The sequence below is a fragment of the Pteronotus mesoamericanus genome, unplaced genomic scaffold (genome assembly GCF_021234165.1).
Source record: "Pteronotus mesoamericanus isolate MK-2021 breed Mesoamerican mustached bat unplaced genomic scaffold, CSHL_Meso_final scaffold_85, whole genome shotgun sequence".
Taxonomy (NCBI): Eukaryota; Metazoa; Chordata; class Mammalia; order Chiroptera; family Mormoopidae; genus Pteronotus; species Pteronotus mesoamericanus.
Window position 1 is genome coordinate 35777070 of NW_026555329.1, and position 18846 is coordinate 35795915.

Genomic DNA, 18846 nt, shown 5'->3' on the forward strand with positions numbered 1-18846 from the left:
AAAGGATGCTCAGCATCACTAGCCATCAGAGAAATGCAAATTAAAACCACAATGAGATACCAGTTCACACTGACCAGAATGGCGAGCATAAACAAATCAACAAACAAGTGCTGGTGAGGTTGTGGAGAGAAGGGAACCCTAGTACTCTTTGGTGGGAATGCAGACCAGTGCTGCCACTGTGGAAAACAGTTTGGAATTTCTTCAAAAAGCTAAAAGTGGAACTGCTTTTGACCCAGTAATTCCACTGCTGGGATTATACTCTAAGAATCCTGAAACACCAATTCAAAAGAACCTATGCACACCAATGTTCATAGCAGCACAATTTAAAACAGACAAATACTGGAAGCAACCTAAGCTCCTATCAATAAATGAGTTAATTAAAAAACTATTGTTCATTTACACAATGGAATAGTATGTGGCAGAAAGAAAGAACTCCTATCCTTTGAGACAGCGTGGATGGAACTGGAGAGCATTATGCAGAGTGAAATAAGCCAAAGGGTGAAAGGCAAATACCATATGATCTCACCTATAAGTGGAACCTAATCAACAAAACAGACAAGCAAGAAAAATATAACCAGCATCATTGAACGAAAAAACAAACCAATAGCAACCTGAGGGGAGGTGGGAGTGGGGTTACAGGGAAAAGAAGGGGAAGGGTCAAGTCATGGAACATGTGTAAAGGACACATCGACAAAGCCAAAGTGGGGAAGGGTCGAGGGTATGAGTTGGGGGTGGGTGGGGCAGGGGAAAGTGGTTTGTGGGAAAATGGAGACAACTGTACCTGAACTATGAAAAAATAAATTAATAAAAATTTAAAAACCCTAAAAAATAAAAAGAATAAAATGTTACCATTTTCAACTACATGGAGGGGCCTTGAGGCTATTACGCTAAGTAAAATAATTCAGACAAGGACAAATGGCATATAATATCATTTATATGTGTATTTAAAAAAATCATAATAAAGAAGCAAAAGAAAACAGATCCATAGATATAGAGAACAAATTGATGGTTGCCAAATGGGAGGCGGTGGAGGTAGAATATGGGAATAAACATTAAAAGAAAGAAAAAGGCCTTGAGTGAAGAAATGGATGGAGGTACTGGCAGTTGGAAGATGGTTGGAGCACACTGGAATCAGAAAAAAATACCATTTTTAGCCCCTATAATGCTTAAGCTTAAATTTTATTTAATCTGGTTTAAATACCAGATTTTAATATGCCTCCTTGCTTCTTTTGCTGCATTTGCTTGGTATATTAGTTTCTCTTTTTTGACTTTCAACTTCTTGTGTGATTTTAGTTTGGGTCTCTCATTAGTAGAGAATATATAGCCCATTTAAAAAAACTTACTATGAGAATCCTGTTTAGTAAAGGAATACATCTCATACAAATTTATCGTTACTGATATGTTTAGACTGGTTCCTGCCAAATTCTTCTGTTTCCTATTCACTCTGTTATTTATTCACTTTGTTTCACTTCCCTGAAATTTGCTGGACTAAGTCCTCTGTTCTGTGTTAACTTAATGCTTTTGAAGTTCTATAACCTGTGTTGGCTTATCTGATTTTTTCAACACACATATTTACATTTACAGTTTTCTATTAACATTACAAGTTAACCAAGATGTCTATCCTCACTCCAGGCAAGTTTAAGAACTTTGGCAGTATTTTATTTCCTTGTTCTCTTCTTTTTGACAATCTCTTTGTATCTCTCAGCTGGGCTTCATTCCAAATTTTTATTAAAATTATGCACTAACGAGAGGGTGAAGGGATTAGCCAAAAAACATATATACATAACACAGAGATACAGACCGCAGTGTGGTGATAGCCGATAGCCGGAGTGAGGGCCCTAGGGCATGGGTGGAGGTAGACAAAGAGGGGAAAGCTGTTGCGGGGGGCGGGGGAGGGGGAATGGAAAAGACTTTGCTTGGGGCAACAGGCACATGATGCAGATGTTGTTTTGTTGAGTTGTATACTTGAAATCTGATCGGTTTTGTGAACCGATGTCACCCCAATAAATTCAATTAACAAAAACAAACATAAAACTCTTACAAATACTTATTTAGGCTGAAATAAAAAGTTCAAATTTTTCCTTGCTCATTACTCTTTCATGCCTCTCTTTTCTTCCTCTTGGGTTAATATCCAGGCATATGTACATCTAGCAATTCTTCAGAGGGTAAGCTTTCTGAACCCTGCGCCTCTGAAAAGGCTTTTATTTTTCCTGTGACAGAATGATATTTCCCTGGAGAAAAATTTTATGTTCCAAATAATTTCCTCTCAAAAATTAAAATAACTGCTTCATTTTTTAAAACTCATGCTTAGTGCTACCAAGGAAAGTACAATGAATCTCAACTAGAAGCTTTTAGGATTTCCTCTGTTAGTTTCTCCTGGATGCTCTAGGACTGGGAATTTTTCCACTCATTTTGTTAAATGTTTTGATTCAGAGGTCTTTTATTTCTTCTTCTTTCATAAATTTCAGGAACTTTTCTTCAATAATATATATTCTTTGAGTGTTTCATTCAATATATTCCCTCTGACCTTTCCTTCTGGAAGTCCTACTACTTCTAATGTTAGAAGCCCTGTTATTTTAATATATAATTCACCCCTGCCATCATTCATATCTCTTTTTATTATACCTAATGACCCTAGTTTTGGAAACATATCAAGACTCAAATGTCCAACTCATTAATATGTTCTTCATTTATGCCTATACTGATATTTAGGGGGAGAAAATTCTTCGTTTGTTTTAACAATCATAAATTTTCAAATGCACATATTTCTTATTTCATTATAAAATCTGCTTTAATTTCACAAATGCAGTACGCTCTCTTATTCCTCTGAGGGTACTAGTTATAATCCTCATAAAGTCTCCATTTGTTTAGTCTGCTACTTTCATTTTCTCAGCTCTTAGTTCTTTAGTTTGATGCTTTTTATGGAGTTGATTTTACACAGATTGATGACTCTAGACCATTTGCTTAAATTTGTTTCTACTATTCTCTCTTAGTTTGGGTGCATAAATGCCCACCAAGTGTGGGGCAGGGCGGAGGAGGTCTGATGTGCCCTTGGCTGTAGACAACCACGGGATTTGGCTACACATCCCTTTGAGGTTTCCAGTCACCTGGCATTGGCCAGCTTCTCTATTCCAAGTGTCCGCATTCACTGTGTGTTCCTGGGGGCAGACCTCTCCTGGGAAGTGGGTGTAGGGAAGGCCCATCTACTTGGCAGGGGCTACAGCAGCACATCAGAGCCCCATCCTGTTCTGTGTCCAGCATCACTGATCTGGAGCAGCGCTGGGGCACTTTTTGTAGTGTCTTTTTCAACATGTGTTTTGGGCTATAGTTTCCTCCTTCCATCAAATCCTTTCCTCCTCTTTCTTTCTTTTTTTGTGTAATCCTTTTAACTCATCCAACTATGCCATATTTTCTTGTTTTATAGAGTTATTATATTTTACTTGCTCATTTTCTGTAATTTCTAATGATCTGGGACAGGTGGGAAAGACTGGAACATGCTGTCTTAATTCAATTAATCTGATATCCATTGCACTTATGGAGTTGTTCTTTAACATGAATACTCTGGTGACAGCAATAAAAAGATATTTTAAAAAGGTATCTGAATAGTAAAAAATATATAATGTTTGCATTTGGACTGAACAGCTGTATAAAAATTCCATATTACAGCAATGCATTTTTCTACAAAGCCCCCTCCCACCTAAAAACATCCTGGGCTAGCTGAGATATGGTAGTTGTTAACTAAATGATGTATTTGTAAGGGCAGCTAAAATTCAGAAAGAGTGACATAAATTAGCAGTGTATCTATTAAAGTTTCTCTCTTGCAGAAGTAGCAGATGTGCCTCCTTTAGGAAAATTAAAAAAGACTTTAAAATCCCACTTTAAAAGACTAAACCTACCCAACATTCGATTTAGGACAGTGCTGTGAAATGAAGGCAAAATACTCTGATTCGATGGTGGGAAAACAGTGATATTTGAAAAAGTGTGTTCTAGAAAGTGTCACAATGACTTGGTAGCTTTCTTTTCTTTCTTGCTATTCAAATGAAATGTTTTGAAAATATTATTAGAGAGGACTGCATATTCTATTTTCTCTCATACTTCTTATGGGAGGAAAACATTGTTAAATTGTTTTTAAAAACTGACCTTAAAGCTATAAAATTCAATCAACTGAATTGGTTACTCTTGAATATCATCTGTTTTCTGTTTTCAGCAGGTGAAACTATAATGATAAATTATCTGTGTGGGTGGTGATGGCCAAGGAGAAGAATGAAACAAATATTCTGTAAACCTGGCTGAGAAAACAAAACACATCAAGAATTTCACTATTAGATTCCTAATCTGTTTTTCTTTGTCAGCTTTTACCCTAGGTAAAAATGCTTCACATTAATTTGGCTTTGTGACAGGATTTTTCCCCCGAAGCTATGATAGAAAATTATTATACAGCCTTCATTCCTAGACCAATAAAGCAGCATTTGGGACTGGGTGGGTGTGGGGAGGGGACACACATAACACACACACACTATAGACTAAACCAGCATGTTTATCATCACCCCAAATACCGAAAATACTAGGTCCTGTGATTATCCTTTTATACCTTTATAACATAATGTCAGCTTAATCACTGAGCCACCAGATGGGAGCATAAATGAGGTAATTCTGGGGGTGTGGCCTGATATCCTAGGGGAAGAGCTATAAATAAACCAAGGTATGGTTGCTAGAATAAACTACCTAGAGAACTTAGATGAATTAATTGTATACCAATTAGAGTGGCACAGGTGTTTTTGTCAAGCACATTATCCTGTGTTATTGGAAAAGAAGTCTGCTGACAATGTCATAGCCTGAAAGTGTCAGCCTCTTAACTGTGACCGATACCTGCTACATCCTTAGTCCAGAGGAATGGCCAAAGAGCATAACTGAAACCACCTGAGTCATGGAGTGAATGGCATTTGCTCTGATGTTCTCCTCTGTCCATACTGATTTTAGCTCTTTTTTTCTAGGCACAAATGCCTTCAATTCTTTTCTTGTTTGTTTGTTTTGATTTGGAAGATGAATGCTTTGGTTTAGCCACAAATTGTCTTATATCATTAGTGCTCTGTGAAAATGGAATGTCTAATCTGTTAATTGAAATACATATATAGTCAGCTGTTTCTTGACTAGTACATTAATTTTCTAAAATATGTTTAATTTCTTCTAATATCAACTCAATTGCTTTCTAAGCTTAATTCATGAATGAGTTTTCTGTGTTTGTCTCCCCTGTTACTAGCAGAGAGGATTTCTTCTGTTCTTTTTTAAAAAAAGAGGAAAAGGGAATTCTGGGAGAGGAAATAAGTGAAAATAAATTTTCTTTCTCCTCAAAAGAATAAGAGTAAATGACACTGAAGACTAAGTTTTACTGGAGAGAGAGAGAGATGGGTTGATGTGAAATGGTACTACTGGAGGTGAAACCTGTGTTTCTCTCTCTGCTTCAGAAGGATGAGGGCTGAGCATCCCTGGGGAATCATCTGAGTCCCCAGAAGATGCAGGTCTCACTAAAGAGGATGACTTTTCACTGCTGCACGGATGGTTCGAGCTTGGAGAAATGACAAAGTGGAGGTCAATAAATCTGCATCTGCTTCTGTTTCAAAATTTGGGATCGCCTCATAGGCAATCAAGCTACATAATCAGGAAGGGTATTTGGATTGGCCTTTGTTTCGGGGTCAGAAGGAAAGAACTGATTTTTCTTTTATCTCCAGAAGATAGGTGAAGAAGCCTTGTGTACATTGTCAAAGTTCTGGACCCCATCAAAGCCCTTTTGTCTGTGAGGGGAGTAGAATGAGCCCTGGGTAGTGTTAAGGGTTACAAAACAAGCAGCCTAATGCCTGTGTCAATCCTAGAGATAAAAAAGAGAAGCAGCAGTTGCTAGTCCCTCAGAGAGATGTGGAGAGACACTGGGCACTTGAAGGGTGACAGAAGGCTAAGAGAAGGACTGTGGACTGAAGGGTCTGAGCATTGGCACTAGGTCCAGAGAGGTCAAGGATAGGCCCCAAGGAGGTGGGGCCCCTCAAAGTGTCATCTGCCTTCAGAGGCCACCCTGGCCTGTGCCACAATCTAGACCTGAGAGACATCCATGGGGCAAGGAGGAGCAGAGCTGTCAGACACAGTGGAAATCTAGCTGTTAGCAGTGAAAGACCCCAATGTGGTTGCAAAGGGTAACAGCAGCGGCAGCTCAGGCTGCACGTCAGATCTCCCTCTTACTGAATCTGAGTGCACTTCCTGGGCATTGCACAGGAAGTGGGGAGCCCAAGAGAACAATATTTGCCTTCTTGCTACTCAGGCACAAAGAAGTTCCATCCTGTTTTGACTTAATTTGTTATGATCAGAAAGACATGACTATCTCAAATGTGTTATGGAAAAGTTTCTCATAGTTAACAATTAAATTACCACTATTTCATATTCATTATGAAATTATATTTAATGCTATTTCATTCATCTTCACTGTAGTATTAGGAAACATATACTAAACAATAGGACCTTGTGTTCTGATTACGTGTGTTTATTGCAAAAAGAAAGCTAGGTGAGAATGAGTAAATTTCTAGAATTTCTTCCCCACTCATACTACCCTATGAATTTTGACTTTTTGAACCTATTAATATTTTTAATTTGAATTTGTGAAAATGCTGCTTGATTCATAGGACATATCTTAGGGACATAGGACCCAGAAGAAAGCACACAGCTCAGAATGGCCAGAAAATACTACCACCAAACCATTCTTACTGCTTTGGGTCTCTTGTACTGTAATCTCAGCCCCATATTTCTCTTTTAAAAATATCTCAAAGATAAATTTTATCCCCTAAACAACTTTTAAAGATCAGAACCATATTGCACTGAAAACCAGATAATCTCATAGCTAAATCTCAGATTTCAGAGAGACAACTGAAAGTCTCAGTGTAATAGTGAAAAGATTTCATGTTCTATACAGTTTGAAAAAAACTTCCTCCCAGTAAAAGCTGAATAAACAAAGATGAGATATAAGTGATTCAGCTGAAGATAAAAAGTATGTACAATCACAAGTTTTTATATGCATAACATAGTTTATTACTAATAAAGAATGTTTAGGTTAAGTGTAACCCTTTTGGCTTGTTTATTCTAAGAATCATCAGTATTGATTGAACTATGCTTTGCTATTTAACAATATGCATTTAAAATATGTTCAGTGGAATAACTGTAAGTGCCATACACAGCATGGGAGATAACAATTACTTACCCTGCAGGCTGGCTCTCAAATTCTTCTGACCATTGCTCTTGAATATCCTCTGTAGAAAGATCTACATCCCGGGTGGTGGCAAAATTAAACTCACTGCCTTCATTTCCATGGAAATAAATGGAGTTCCCATCTGACTGACAGCTATGCTGTGGATAAAAAGAGAGCATGGGGTGGCTGTTGAATTGGTTCTGTAGCTGTATCTGTCTTACTCATGTATAATTAGAATTTTTAGAAAAGTCATGATATTATTCCTTCTAAGATGGAGTCTCAAGTCAAAAGAGCTTGTTACCTCTTTTTCTTGTCTTTTTAAATTCAATTACAATTTCTAACTTATTAAGTTATTATAAAAAAGAAGTCAAGAGGCCATTTGAGCTTTGCTACCTCAGCCTTCAGTATGAAAAAAGAATATTTTAATTAGAGTAATTTCCCATCTTCAGCATAGCCCTTGTTGTGGGAATTAGATAATGACTTGTCATATATTTTCAATACTGTAGTTATGGGCTAAATTGCACTGACCTTTTCAATATTCCATATATTTCTAGCTTGTCATTCAAGCCTTTCACAATTTGTCTGTAAATGGGATATGAGTAGAATAGCCAGCTAATCAAAACATGGAATACAGAAAAGGTCAAAGTAATCCCTGATATGATCATATATTCTCAGCTACCTTTTGAGTAAAAGTTTCGGACCAGACCTAAGAAGTGCATGATATCCCCAATAAGAAGCTGAGAAATCACAAACTTTTTTATTCTCTGAAAGAAAACTAGTTTTATAAAAAAATGAAAAATTTCTTGTAATAATTTTTAACCAATTTTTTTTCCAGCTTAAAGTGAACAGTCAAAGGCAAGAGCAAACTCTCGATGTGGGTAAACTGAGTACTTTTAAAAAATATGATAAATTTTCATTAATCATTTTTTGGTAACAAGTCAATATAAAGAAATACTAATAAATGAAAGATGAAACATCTTTTAAAGTCTTATATACTCTTAAAATGAAATAGGTATGAAGAGAAATAGTTGGGCAGAAAATATCAGTTAGATCCAGTGACTATAAGTTATCTCTTCATTTCTATGGAAATAAATGTAGGGCAAGGATCATGCCCATTTTATTCTGCTTTTAGTCCAGGTCCTGGCATAGTACTTGTGTCACAGTAGGAATCAAGTACATTTTTTGAATAATTCAATAAATTAATGGATTAATGATATGGTTATGCCTTTCCAAGTAGTCAATTTTATGGGGAATTTATTATGTAGAAAGCATTAAGGAAGGTACTGGGAGGAATGGGTTTATAATGAAGTACGATAATACATAATCTTTGCTCTCAAAAAAAATACCAGTCTAGTTGAGATATATCAAAGATAGGTCTCAATGCTAGGCAACATATGGTAAATGCTGATGAGTGAGAGAGGATAGACATCACTGTGTCCACGGCTGATATAGGGGAGCTTTTTCATAAACAAGCAGGACTTCAACAGGCTTTAAAATAAAAAAAATAAAAACCCAAGTTGGATGACAAATATGAATAAATGACAAAGGTGATTAAGTAGGCATGATTTTCAGAATTAGACTATAGCCTGACAGTAAAGGATCTTAAATAGTAGTCTAAGAGATCCCTACAATATTCTGTTGGCACTGGTGTTCTAGAATGGAGGAATGATATATGCAAAGAAACAGTTTATGACAATTAAGCTGGTAAAATCAACTGGGGAGGAATCAGACTACCGCAGTGAAGGAGTAAATAAAGCTTTCAGAAGTTCTTGTATGCTGAAGTCAAAGCGTTTGATCTTCAGGGAGCCATTTCACAGCACTAGGATATTAAGGCATATCCAGTGGGCCTGTATCATCTCAGGTATACTGTAGTGTGTGGCATGATCACCTGCCTGAGAATCTTCACACCACAATGTATACAGGTTATTCATGGATGCTAAACTGAGCTCACTACATGTACTCTTTAATTCACATGCACAGAAATGAGGATTCTGTTTTATTTAATAGTAGGTAGAAACTGTCAAGTTATGAAAATGCAAGTATCCTCTACTACTGCGCATCCTGTAAAGAAAATAAATGCTAAGTAGAATAACACAGATGACTTTCTTAATAATAAATCCATTTAACTGTAAATTTCACAATTATCTTCATATTCTGGAATCCTGAAAAACTGTGGCCTCTGTCTGGAAGTAATGTAAGGACTCTGATATAAATGCAAACAATACATTGTCATTATCCAAGGAAATGGCATACATGAAATACTTATACATGTGAAAACAGAATAATTTATATTACAACTTAAAAGGTTATATTTGTGTAATAAAAACAATGGCTAACTTAGCATGAAACCTTGGTCATTTCTGGCTAAAAATAATTTCATTATTTCCATTTTGTTTCCATTTACCTCAAAACTGTTTAATATTTTAAGACTGTGTTACTACTCCTCCAAAATTTATATTATTAACATATCTGATACATATTTTAATTTAGCTGAGATTGAAATTTTATGTAAAAGATTAAACCATTATAAAACTGGATAGCATATTGTTAAACTTATTTCCCAAAATTAAAATGTCTTGATGTTTCAGAAAACTAAAACTATGTTTTAAATGATATTCATATTAGTTATTTTCTTGTCACAAAACACATTTGGTAGTTGAATAAAACATCTGTAATTGTACTATTGAGAATTCTCTATTAAATGTACATTTTTGTCACTATACCTGCAATAGTGCCAGCATAGGAAACAAAAGTAATATTTACCATACCAAGTATGAAGAAAGCAACTTGAGCCCTGGCTGGTGTGCCTCAGTGGATTGAGCACTGGCCTGCAAACCAAAGGGTCACAGGTTCAATTCCTAATCAGGGCACATGCCTGGGTTGCAGGCCAGGTCCACAGTAGATAGTGCATGAGAGGCAACCACACTGATGTTTTTTCCCTCTCTTTCTCCCTCCCATTCCCTCTGTCTAAAAATAAATAAATACAATATGAAAAAAAAAGCAACTTGAAAAAATTTAACACTCACTTTGAGTATTAACTAATTTTCATACTAACAGGGTCTAAAAATTAGTAGGACCTTTCTTTGACAAGTTTCCACAAGGGATAAAATGCTTAACTTTTGTAGTTTTATTATTTTTATAGGGAAGAAACTGTTCTTTACCAATCTGTAATAAAAGAACAATACTCAGTACCAAATCTAAATTCAAACAAACAGGGCAGGGGTTTATATCAGTCAGGGTTCATTTTGCACTGAAAACATCTTAATCCTGTCTACCAAATTTAAGGGAAGACTCACAGTTAGCTTTATTCTCCCTCCCCAACTAGGTCTGCGGTCCTTTGTGTGTTAAGGGAGAGAAGTATTGCTTTTTGAATATTCTCTTCTTCATAGTCTTAGTGCAATGCCACATTATCAAAGAAAGATTGTGACACACCCCAAGTAAACAGCTGCAGTTCATGAGGAGGTGGCTCAACCTTCTCTATCTCATCACAAGAGAGAGCTGCCATTATCTGGTTAGCAGGGTCTGGTGATGAACAGAACCCCCACACAGATGGCTTACTCTGCTCCCCACAACACTGAGGAGATCAGATAAGATTTCCAGTCTCAGCCATTCTGAGTAGGAGCCAATGTTTTCCAAGTTTGAAATAAGGGTGATATGAAGCAGCAGGATAATAGTAGGACTACAAAATAGGGGAAGTCTGTGAAACTGGTGAATTCCTATGATGTCTGAGCAGAAATGGGCCAACTGAGAAACTGATTGTGTATAGATAGCACTTGTATTCAAGAATTTTGTGAAGGATAGGGAACCAGTTCAGGATTCTCATTATGAGGGTTCCCAAGATAATTACAAGGCAAGTTAGAGTTTCAAGTTAATTCTATTTTAGGATTGGCCATATGGGGCTCAATGTTTTAGAAGTGGTCTGGTCTCCCAGATGTTCCCCAACGTAAGAATTTACGTCTGAATGCATTTGGATTGAGATGGAGTTGCTGGGTTTCAGCTTGTTTGATGTTGCATCTCTGCAACTGAATGGGAATCATGGCCTGCTTGATTAGGTAGGGATTGTTTGAACGTTCTCCTAGAATCTACCTCAATTAATTCAGTACTTATATGAATGAAGGAGATAAAGGCTGGGAAAAAACAAAATACTGGCAAACCAAAACAAGATAACAAAGAATGAAAACTCATTACTACCCACAAGGAGTTTGGGGATTGGAATCAGAAAGCATGCTCCAGTACTTTTCTCTGCTTAATGGCTACATGACTTTGTACAAGTGATTTAACCCCTCTAGGTCTGTTTCCAGGCTGTAGAATGGGACCAATAATATCTATTCCTTGGAGATGGTGTTAGAAGCACAAATAATATTTGGAAGTGTTTTTTGAAACTTCTAAGTTATTTTATTTCTGAATATCTGCATTTTTCCAAAAATAAGCTATTATATTCCAAACTCTTAGTAGTATGTGATAGAGAAACTGAAAGTGTTTTTTGGAAGTGTTTTTTGAAACTTCTAAGTTATTTTATTTCTGAATATCTGCATTTTTCCAAAAATAAGCTATTATATTCCAAACTCTTAGTAGTATGTGATAGAGAAACTGAAGGCTATTTAAATCTATTTTTAATTGTGTTTTTCATTAGAATAGTCATTACAATTCTTCAGATCAACTTAAAACCTTTAGTAAAATGTAAAAGAATATTTCCCACAATACAATATGGTAAAGATACTGCATACACTCATTCATTTTCTGTACAGATACACCATCAATTAGAAATTTAAAATTCCTCCAAGTTTTGGCAGATTACCAAACATTCTCCTAAGATAGGAAAACCTAATAACACAAGATGCCTGTTGCCACTTCTTTTACTGATGCATTGTATAACATCAATGTACTATGCTGGAAATCCAAACAAACTGTGTGTTGACAATATGAAAAGAATTTCAGAAAATTGTTCTCAGTGATTTTACTACCCAGCTGTTTTTGTTCAGCATCTATGCACACTCATGTCATTTATAATGCACTAACATCTAAATAACTTCAAAAGACAGTTAAACGAGCTCTTGCCATGATAAAACCAAGGATATTTTGAAATTTAGGACTATTTTATTTTGAGTACAGTAAAAAAAACTATCAGATCTCCTTGAGAAAATTATTATAAATAGCATGTGACTTCCTGAGTTATAGCTTTTGATTGACTTATAGTGAGTATATAATAGGTAACTAGCATTTATTATGGGTAAAATGAAAATATAAATTCTATAGATAACTCTAAATATTTCTACTTTTTGCCCTCCTAATGTACATTAATTATAACTATTTTTACTTTATTGCATTATTCCAGTATTGATCAATGACATACAAGTACTGCAGGTGTCCAGTTATTAAAAAATTCCTTAAGTATAGTGCTTATTTGTTTCTATTTGTCAATCAAAAATATTTTCCTACTTTGTCGTTATATGGGTTTCCTTTACTTGAAAAGCAGAACACAGTGTTACTAAGTGACAAGAATTTGCCATTCAGAAAAACATCAACAGGAAACATCAGTGCAAATTCCTCAATATAACAAGTCCTTGGCCACAATTCAGGATAGCATTTTTCTAAGGTTGTTCCCTATACCCTGCTGAAAATGTTAATGACTTCACCTCTGTACCTGTAAAAGTACTTGCAATCACCTCCACCATAGCTTAATTAGGTTTTCATCAAAGATGAACACTAACGCATCTCTTAATATTCTCTCTCCAGGGTCTAATGGCCCTGATGATTCTTTCAAGCATCTGTAGCCTTGCAATTTATTTTTTTACAATATCCTTTTTTGTTGAAGTGAGTATATTGGGCATTTGGGCAATGCCAGCTTGCAGAGAGCTGGTGGCAGATGGAATGAAATCTGCCTGGTATGTTTTCCCCTCCACATGAGCAGAGAGCCATCCATTTCCTCCATTAAGGAGTTGTCACTCAGCCCACCCAGCTGGAAGACCGTTTTTGATAGCCAAGCTGGCTGGTGGCAGACAACTCAGATACAAAGTGCACTTTAAAAGGAAGCTAAAACATCATTTGTAGGAAAATTGAAAATGCAGGGCTTCCATCACAGCCAATTTTTTAATGACTGTAATACTTTAAGTGATTATTTTTGCCACTTCAGATTGCTCCTTAGAGAGGAGAGAGAGGTTTTTTTAATTAAAATCTAGGCAATGCAAACAGATGAGATATGAGGAGCAGAGAAAAGAGAAATAAGGTAAATAAAATTAATTAAAATGGCATTGTTGTCCGAGCCATAAATTAGCCACTATTTGACTGGAAATAAAATCATATAATGGTATATTAATTTCTGGATTAAAGTGAGATGTGTGACTGAGTGATTGGAAATTCACTGACTTATTGCCAACATATCATTGTGTTTCCTAAGGCTTTCACTGTGCTATACAGTTTTACCATGTAGAAATACATATCTCCTATACCCTTATTCAATGTTCTTTAAAGGTACACACTTTCATACTATTAAAAAAAACAAAATAGGAAAAGAATGATTTCTTTCATGAGGTAAAATGAACTTGTCATTGTTCATATTTAATTTCTAGGAAATTTAATGTCAGTTAAAAAACTGAAAACTTGCCTATGAACACAGTCCAGGGGCAGTGGGGCTGAGGTACATTTTCTCTAGTCAACACACTGGATACAACCATGGTCAGTGAAATTTAGGGAGCTTAAAGTGTATTTTTTCTCATTATTTCTGGATTCATGAAACATTCACATTTGAACCTTTTTATACTGAGATTTATAAAGATTCAATTTATAATATATTTTGTGACAAGTGTATAATTACTTGGCAATAGTTATGACAACTCTAAAATGGCAATAGTGACAGATTTGAATTGGAGTAATGAGAGGAAGAATAACAATGTAAAACTCCATAGGGCAGTTGTTAACCTTGCCGATGGGGATCAACTTGATTTTCACAGTGTCCTAGGTTTTCAGACTTGCCTTCTCAAATTAAGGCCAAGCATGCCAAGTACAACACGGAAGTCTGCAGGATACTGAGGAATAAAAGGACCTGCTTCATAGTAAACATACTTGGCTATGAAAATGAAAGCTGTTTGATTTGGAGGAAGCTACTTGGCCTCTCTGAGCCTGTTTTTCTGTCTGTGAAATGGGAGTAATTGTGAGGATTAGATGAGATATTGTAGGTAACATGTGTACTAAAGATTGGTGAATCTTAGGAAATCATTAAATGTTAATTCCTTCCTCTTTTTTGCTCCATCTTCATTCATTCATTTAACATCATCTTACTTTAACAAATGTCACTATGCAAGTTATTGTTCTGTGTGCTGTCTAGGTACAAAGCTGATTGAAAATGTTACTGTGTTTTTGATGTTCATATAGAATAAAATAAATTTCACTTATTATTATATTAACTTAATTAGTGGTTAACTATGTCAGTTTCAGATGAAAAACAAACAAAAATGGGTGTATTAGGCAGAAAGGCTCTTGGGATTTGTTTGAATAGTTGTTTTCAACAGAATTTATCAAAATTATTTGTTTCTGTGTTATTGCTACTCTTGTCATGGTGATTTGGCTCAATTCCATGTTTCATTAATGCTATTCCACATTAATTACTGCACAAATAGGCTGCATTGGGGGGAATTATGAAAAACACACCACTTACATTTAACCCTTCATCCCCAAAGTACTCTTATTAGTTTAACAAATTATATTCTGGCTCATTCTACAATATCATGTACCCAGCTCTTGGGGGAAACATGGCAATAACAGTAATGCAATCCAAAGTGAAGAATATCCCAAGCAAAGGGAATTTAGGTAGACAGCATGCAATTAACCAAGCTGGAATCAGGCCAGAAAATCATAGTTAACATTCCGATTCTTAATGGAAAAAGACATGGGAACATGGACCAGCTACAAGTCTTACTGAGCTCAGGTTTATCCTCATTACAAAGACAGGACTCAAATCCCCCAAGTTACAGACCAGATAGTTTCCAGTACAATGATTTGGAAAGCACATTTCTGGAAAGCATATCTGATTTCCTCCTGTTTGTCCTTATACTCTAAAAAAATCATTAAATAAATTTCTGAAACCATTTTCTGGGGTGCTCAGTTTCTGTGTATTATAGTAGGCAGGTATTATTCTGCCAGGGGATTATATTCCAAAACAGCATGTTTAAAAGTGAATTCTGCTTTGAGTGTGATTATCTCTTTCACTATTTGTCTTAGTTTTTTGTCAGTAGCTTCAACTTGCATTAAGATTTTAAATTTTCAGACAAGTTATTTATGTTTTCATAATTTGGATGTATTGACCTTCATTCTCCATTAATGGTTCAATAATTTGTGACAATAGTATTAGACAGGTGGCAGCAGAAACCCAGAATGAAAGATTTGATTCTTATTTAGGACTGGAGATCTGCTTAGTGTCCTTTGGGACAATGAATTTGGCAAATGTATAATGCATAAAAGCTATAAGAAAATTAATAAACTCTCCTGTTCTGACTTAATGCTTCCCCTTAATGGGTTGTTGATTTACCTAATAGCTGTTGTCTTAATTAGGGCCTTCAGTGTTTGTTAAACTAGGAAATTTGTCATTATTGGACATTTATCAACAATAAATGTAGGAAAGAAAAAGCAATCTGTTTAACTGAAAATATAGTAGTAGAGAGAAGGTTAAGATATGAACCTTCTAAATTCTGCACACTTAATTACTCCAAATTCTTGGCATAAATTTGCAAAATTTAATGAATTACTTTTTTTAAGGGGAGTTCTTTTAAATACATGTGATCAAATCATAGCCTATTATAAAGGTAAAACCATTATAACAGAATCTGTGACATTTAGCACTAATTTACTTCTCAACACAAGTTGACATAAATGTGTAAAATGTGTAACCTGGAATTCTTTGCTATTAACACAATGAGCTAGGATAATAAATAGGAAAAGGTTAGCAGGTCCAAGCAGAGCAATCAAAGTGGGAAGATTTCTGAAAAATAAAAAAACACGAGTAACAGCACATATCTCAAAGTGATCTGCATTTAATCTGTGGGTCAGTTCCAGAGTTGACAGAAGTCAGTGATTTATGCCTTCACAAGCTGAGAGTAACCAGGGTAGCTGGGCAGATATAAATGTTTATTAATGGTGAGTGAGCAAAGCACTCTCTCTCTCCCATATACACACAGACACATACAAGCAGATATCAAGGAGTCATAGATCATTCATGCTTGCAAAATACAGATTTTGGCTACCACTAAAGATGAGAATGAACAAACAAAAAAATTAAGCAGCTGCTTGACCAATATTCACCTCCATGGCATACCAATCCATTTGGAAACTGCTTCATAGGGTACTACTATTAAAAGATGAGGGGAAAAAAAACCCCAAACTAAAGTCTGCTCACAGCTCTTTCCTCATCATTTGTCCCTGAGTTCTCTTCTGAGTACTTCACTGATTTCTGCAGCTCTTCCCTTTGATGATGAATCATGGAAAGCAGGCAGCTGCAGCAGCTCCGGGCTGACCCTTCAAAAACTTACATTTAATGTTTTCCTTAGATTTAAAATTAAGGATATTCTCAGATTGCAGGAAGTGTCTGAGGAGTTGGAATAAGATGACTTTGATGAAACTTGTCCAGATGTTTCAAGAATGACTAAGGAAAATGAAGCATTAAACATCCAGGGTCTTTACAGATACCCAATGTTCATCTACTGTAGATAAACCTTGAATGATAGAGTCTTCTCAGAGTGCTGGCAACTACAAAGCATTCATGAAATGCCATCATTACTACTATTCCCATTATTATTATTTATCACTATGATTACTATTTATTATTTTTATCTAGTATCCATGCTACTGCAAGTATCATTCCTGGATATGAGAATCCAATCCAAGGTGAAACGTTGTTTCTTGATTTTATATGCCTTAAATGGAAGAGCCCAAAATATCAGTTTGTTTCCTTTAAATGCTGATGGCAAAACCAAGACCACTGTCAGCAAATTGGAGCACCAGATGTTGCCCTGAGATTAATCATTTTTCCACTTCAGGCAGGAAGAATATGCCTCCCATTCTCCCCTCCTCACCGGCCCCCGCCCCGCTGCCAGGACACCGAATTGGAAACTTTCTTCACCAAAATATTTTCTTTCTTTTTTATTTAAATAATTTTTATTTTAAAATTATAGTTGACATAAAATATTATATCAGTTTCAGGTATATGCTGCAGTGACAAGATTACTCTACCCAGCAAAGCAATCATTTAGAATTGAAGGACAGATAAAGAGCTTCCCAGACAAGAAAAAGCTGAAGGAGTTCATCACCACCAAATCAGTATTATATGAAATGTTAAAGGGTTTTGTTTTTTTTTTAAGAGAAAAGGAGGAGTGGGAAGAAGAGGGGGGGAAAAAGGAGGGAGAGGAGGGGGAGAATAAGAAAAATATGAACAATAAAATGGCAATAAATACATACCTATCAACAATTGAATCTAAAAAACAAAATAAACAAACAAGCAGAACTGAAAGAGACTGATGGATAGAACATTCTGACAGTTGCCAGATTAGAGGGGAGTTAGAGGCATGGGTGAAAAGGTGAAGGGATTAAGAAGTGTAAATGGTAGTTACAGAACAGTCATGGGGATGTAAAGTACAGCATAGGGAATATAGTCAATAATATTGCAATAACGATGCATGGTGTCATTTGGATATGAGATTTATAGGATGGTCACTGAGTGAGTTATATAATGCCTCTATTCTAAAATGTGATACAAATATCCTCAGCCACCTGACAGAGAGAGGCACGGCCAGGGATGGCAGCCAACGTGGCAAGAGCTATTCTCACAACTGCAAATGAATGGGCAGAAATCATATGCAAAAGTAAAAAAAGAAGAAATATTCTGTAAAAGAAGGCAAAATCATCACAACCAATAATTAAGAGAGGTGAATCAATATGGAGAGGGTTTCAGGCTCCTTGCTTTGCTGAGTCCATGCTCTGCTTACTCTGGAGGTTGCTAATGAGGGTGGTGCTCTGGGGAGTTTTATGACTTGCAGCACTATGTTTATTGGCATTTAGAGCCCCACCTACTTGGTCATGAACAAAGGGCTGCTTAGGGATTTGTGGGAAATAAAAAATCATGATGGTAATTAGAAGCACAAGAATGTGGTGTGCCTTTTCTTCCACGTGGGCAAGTTCTGTGAAAAAACACTGGAAGATGAGTCAGGCAAAGCCACAAACTTGTGAGGAGAATGAGGAGAAACGCAGATGGCTCTATGGGAAGAACATACTAATTCTTCCTTTACAGTTCCCCCAAAATCAAAAAGCACAACAAATATAAGGCCAGGTTCAGTGTTAGAAACTGTTGCTCTTATACATCTATTTCATATTAATTACTAAAGAGCCAACAGATGGTAATGGCCTTCCACTGATCCAGGGCAGCTTTAAACTGGTGACCTATAATTGCAATTCCCCAGATCACATAAACTCTGTAAGTTAATTACTCTATTTGGTCTTGTATCATTCTCCCTACTTGATACAAACAAGGACAGGCTTAGATGAAATGAATTAGATATTCCCAAGAAAACTGAAAGAGAAATCTAGAAAAAAAAGGAGAAATATGGACTCCAAAGGTCAGTGACTCATTTGTA

General features: G+C 36.0%; 1 protein-coding gene across 2 annotated transcripts in view; it reads right to left on the reverse strand.

The window, feature by feature from the left end:
• RELN (reelin) overlaps positions 1 to 18846 on the reverse strand; it is a 558168-nt gene that overhangs the window by 199195 nt on the left and 340127 nt on the right. For both annotated transcript variants that reach the window (XM_054564075.1, XM_054564074.1), the window contains exon 11: positions 7241 to 7386. In XM_054564075.1, the coding sequence (XP_054420050.1) occupies positions 7241 to 7386 (146 nt within the window). The remainder of the gene's footprint in view (positions 1 to 7240; positions 7387 to 18846) is intronic.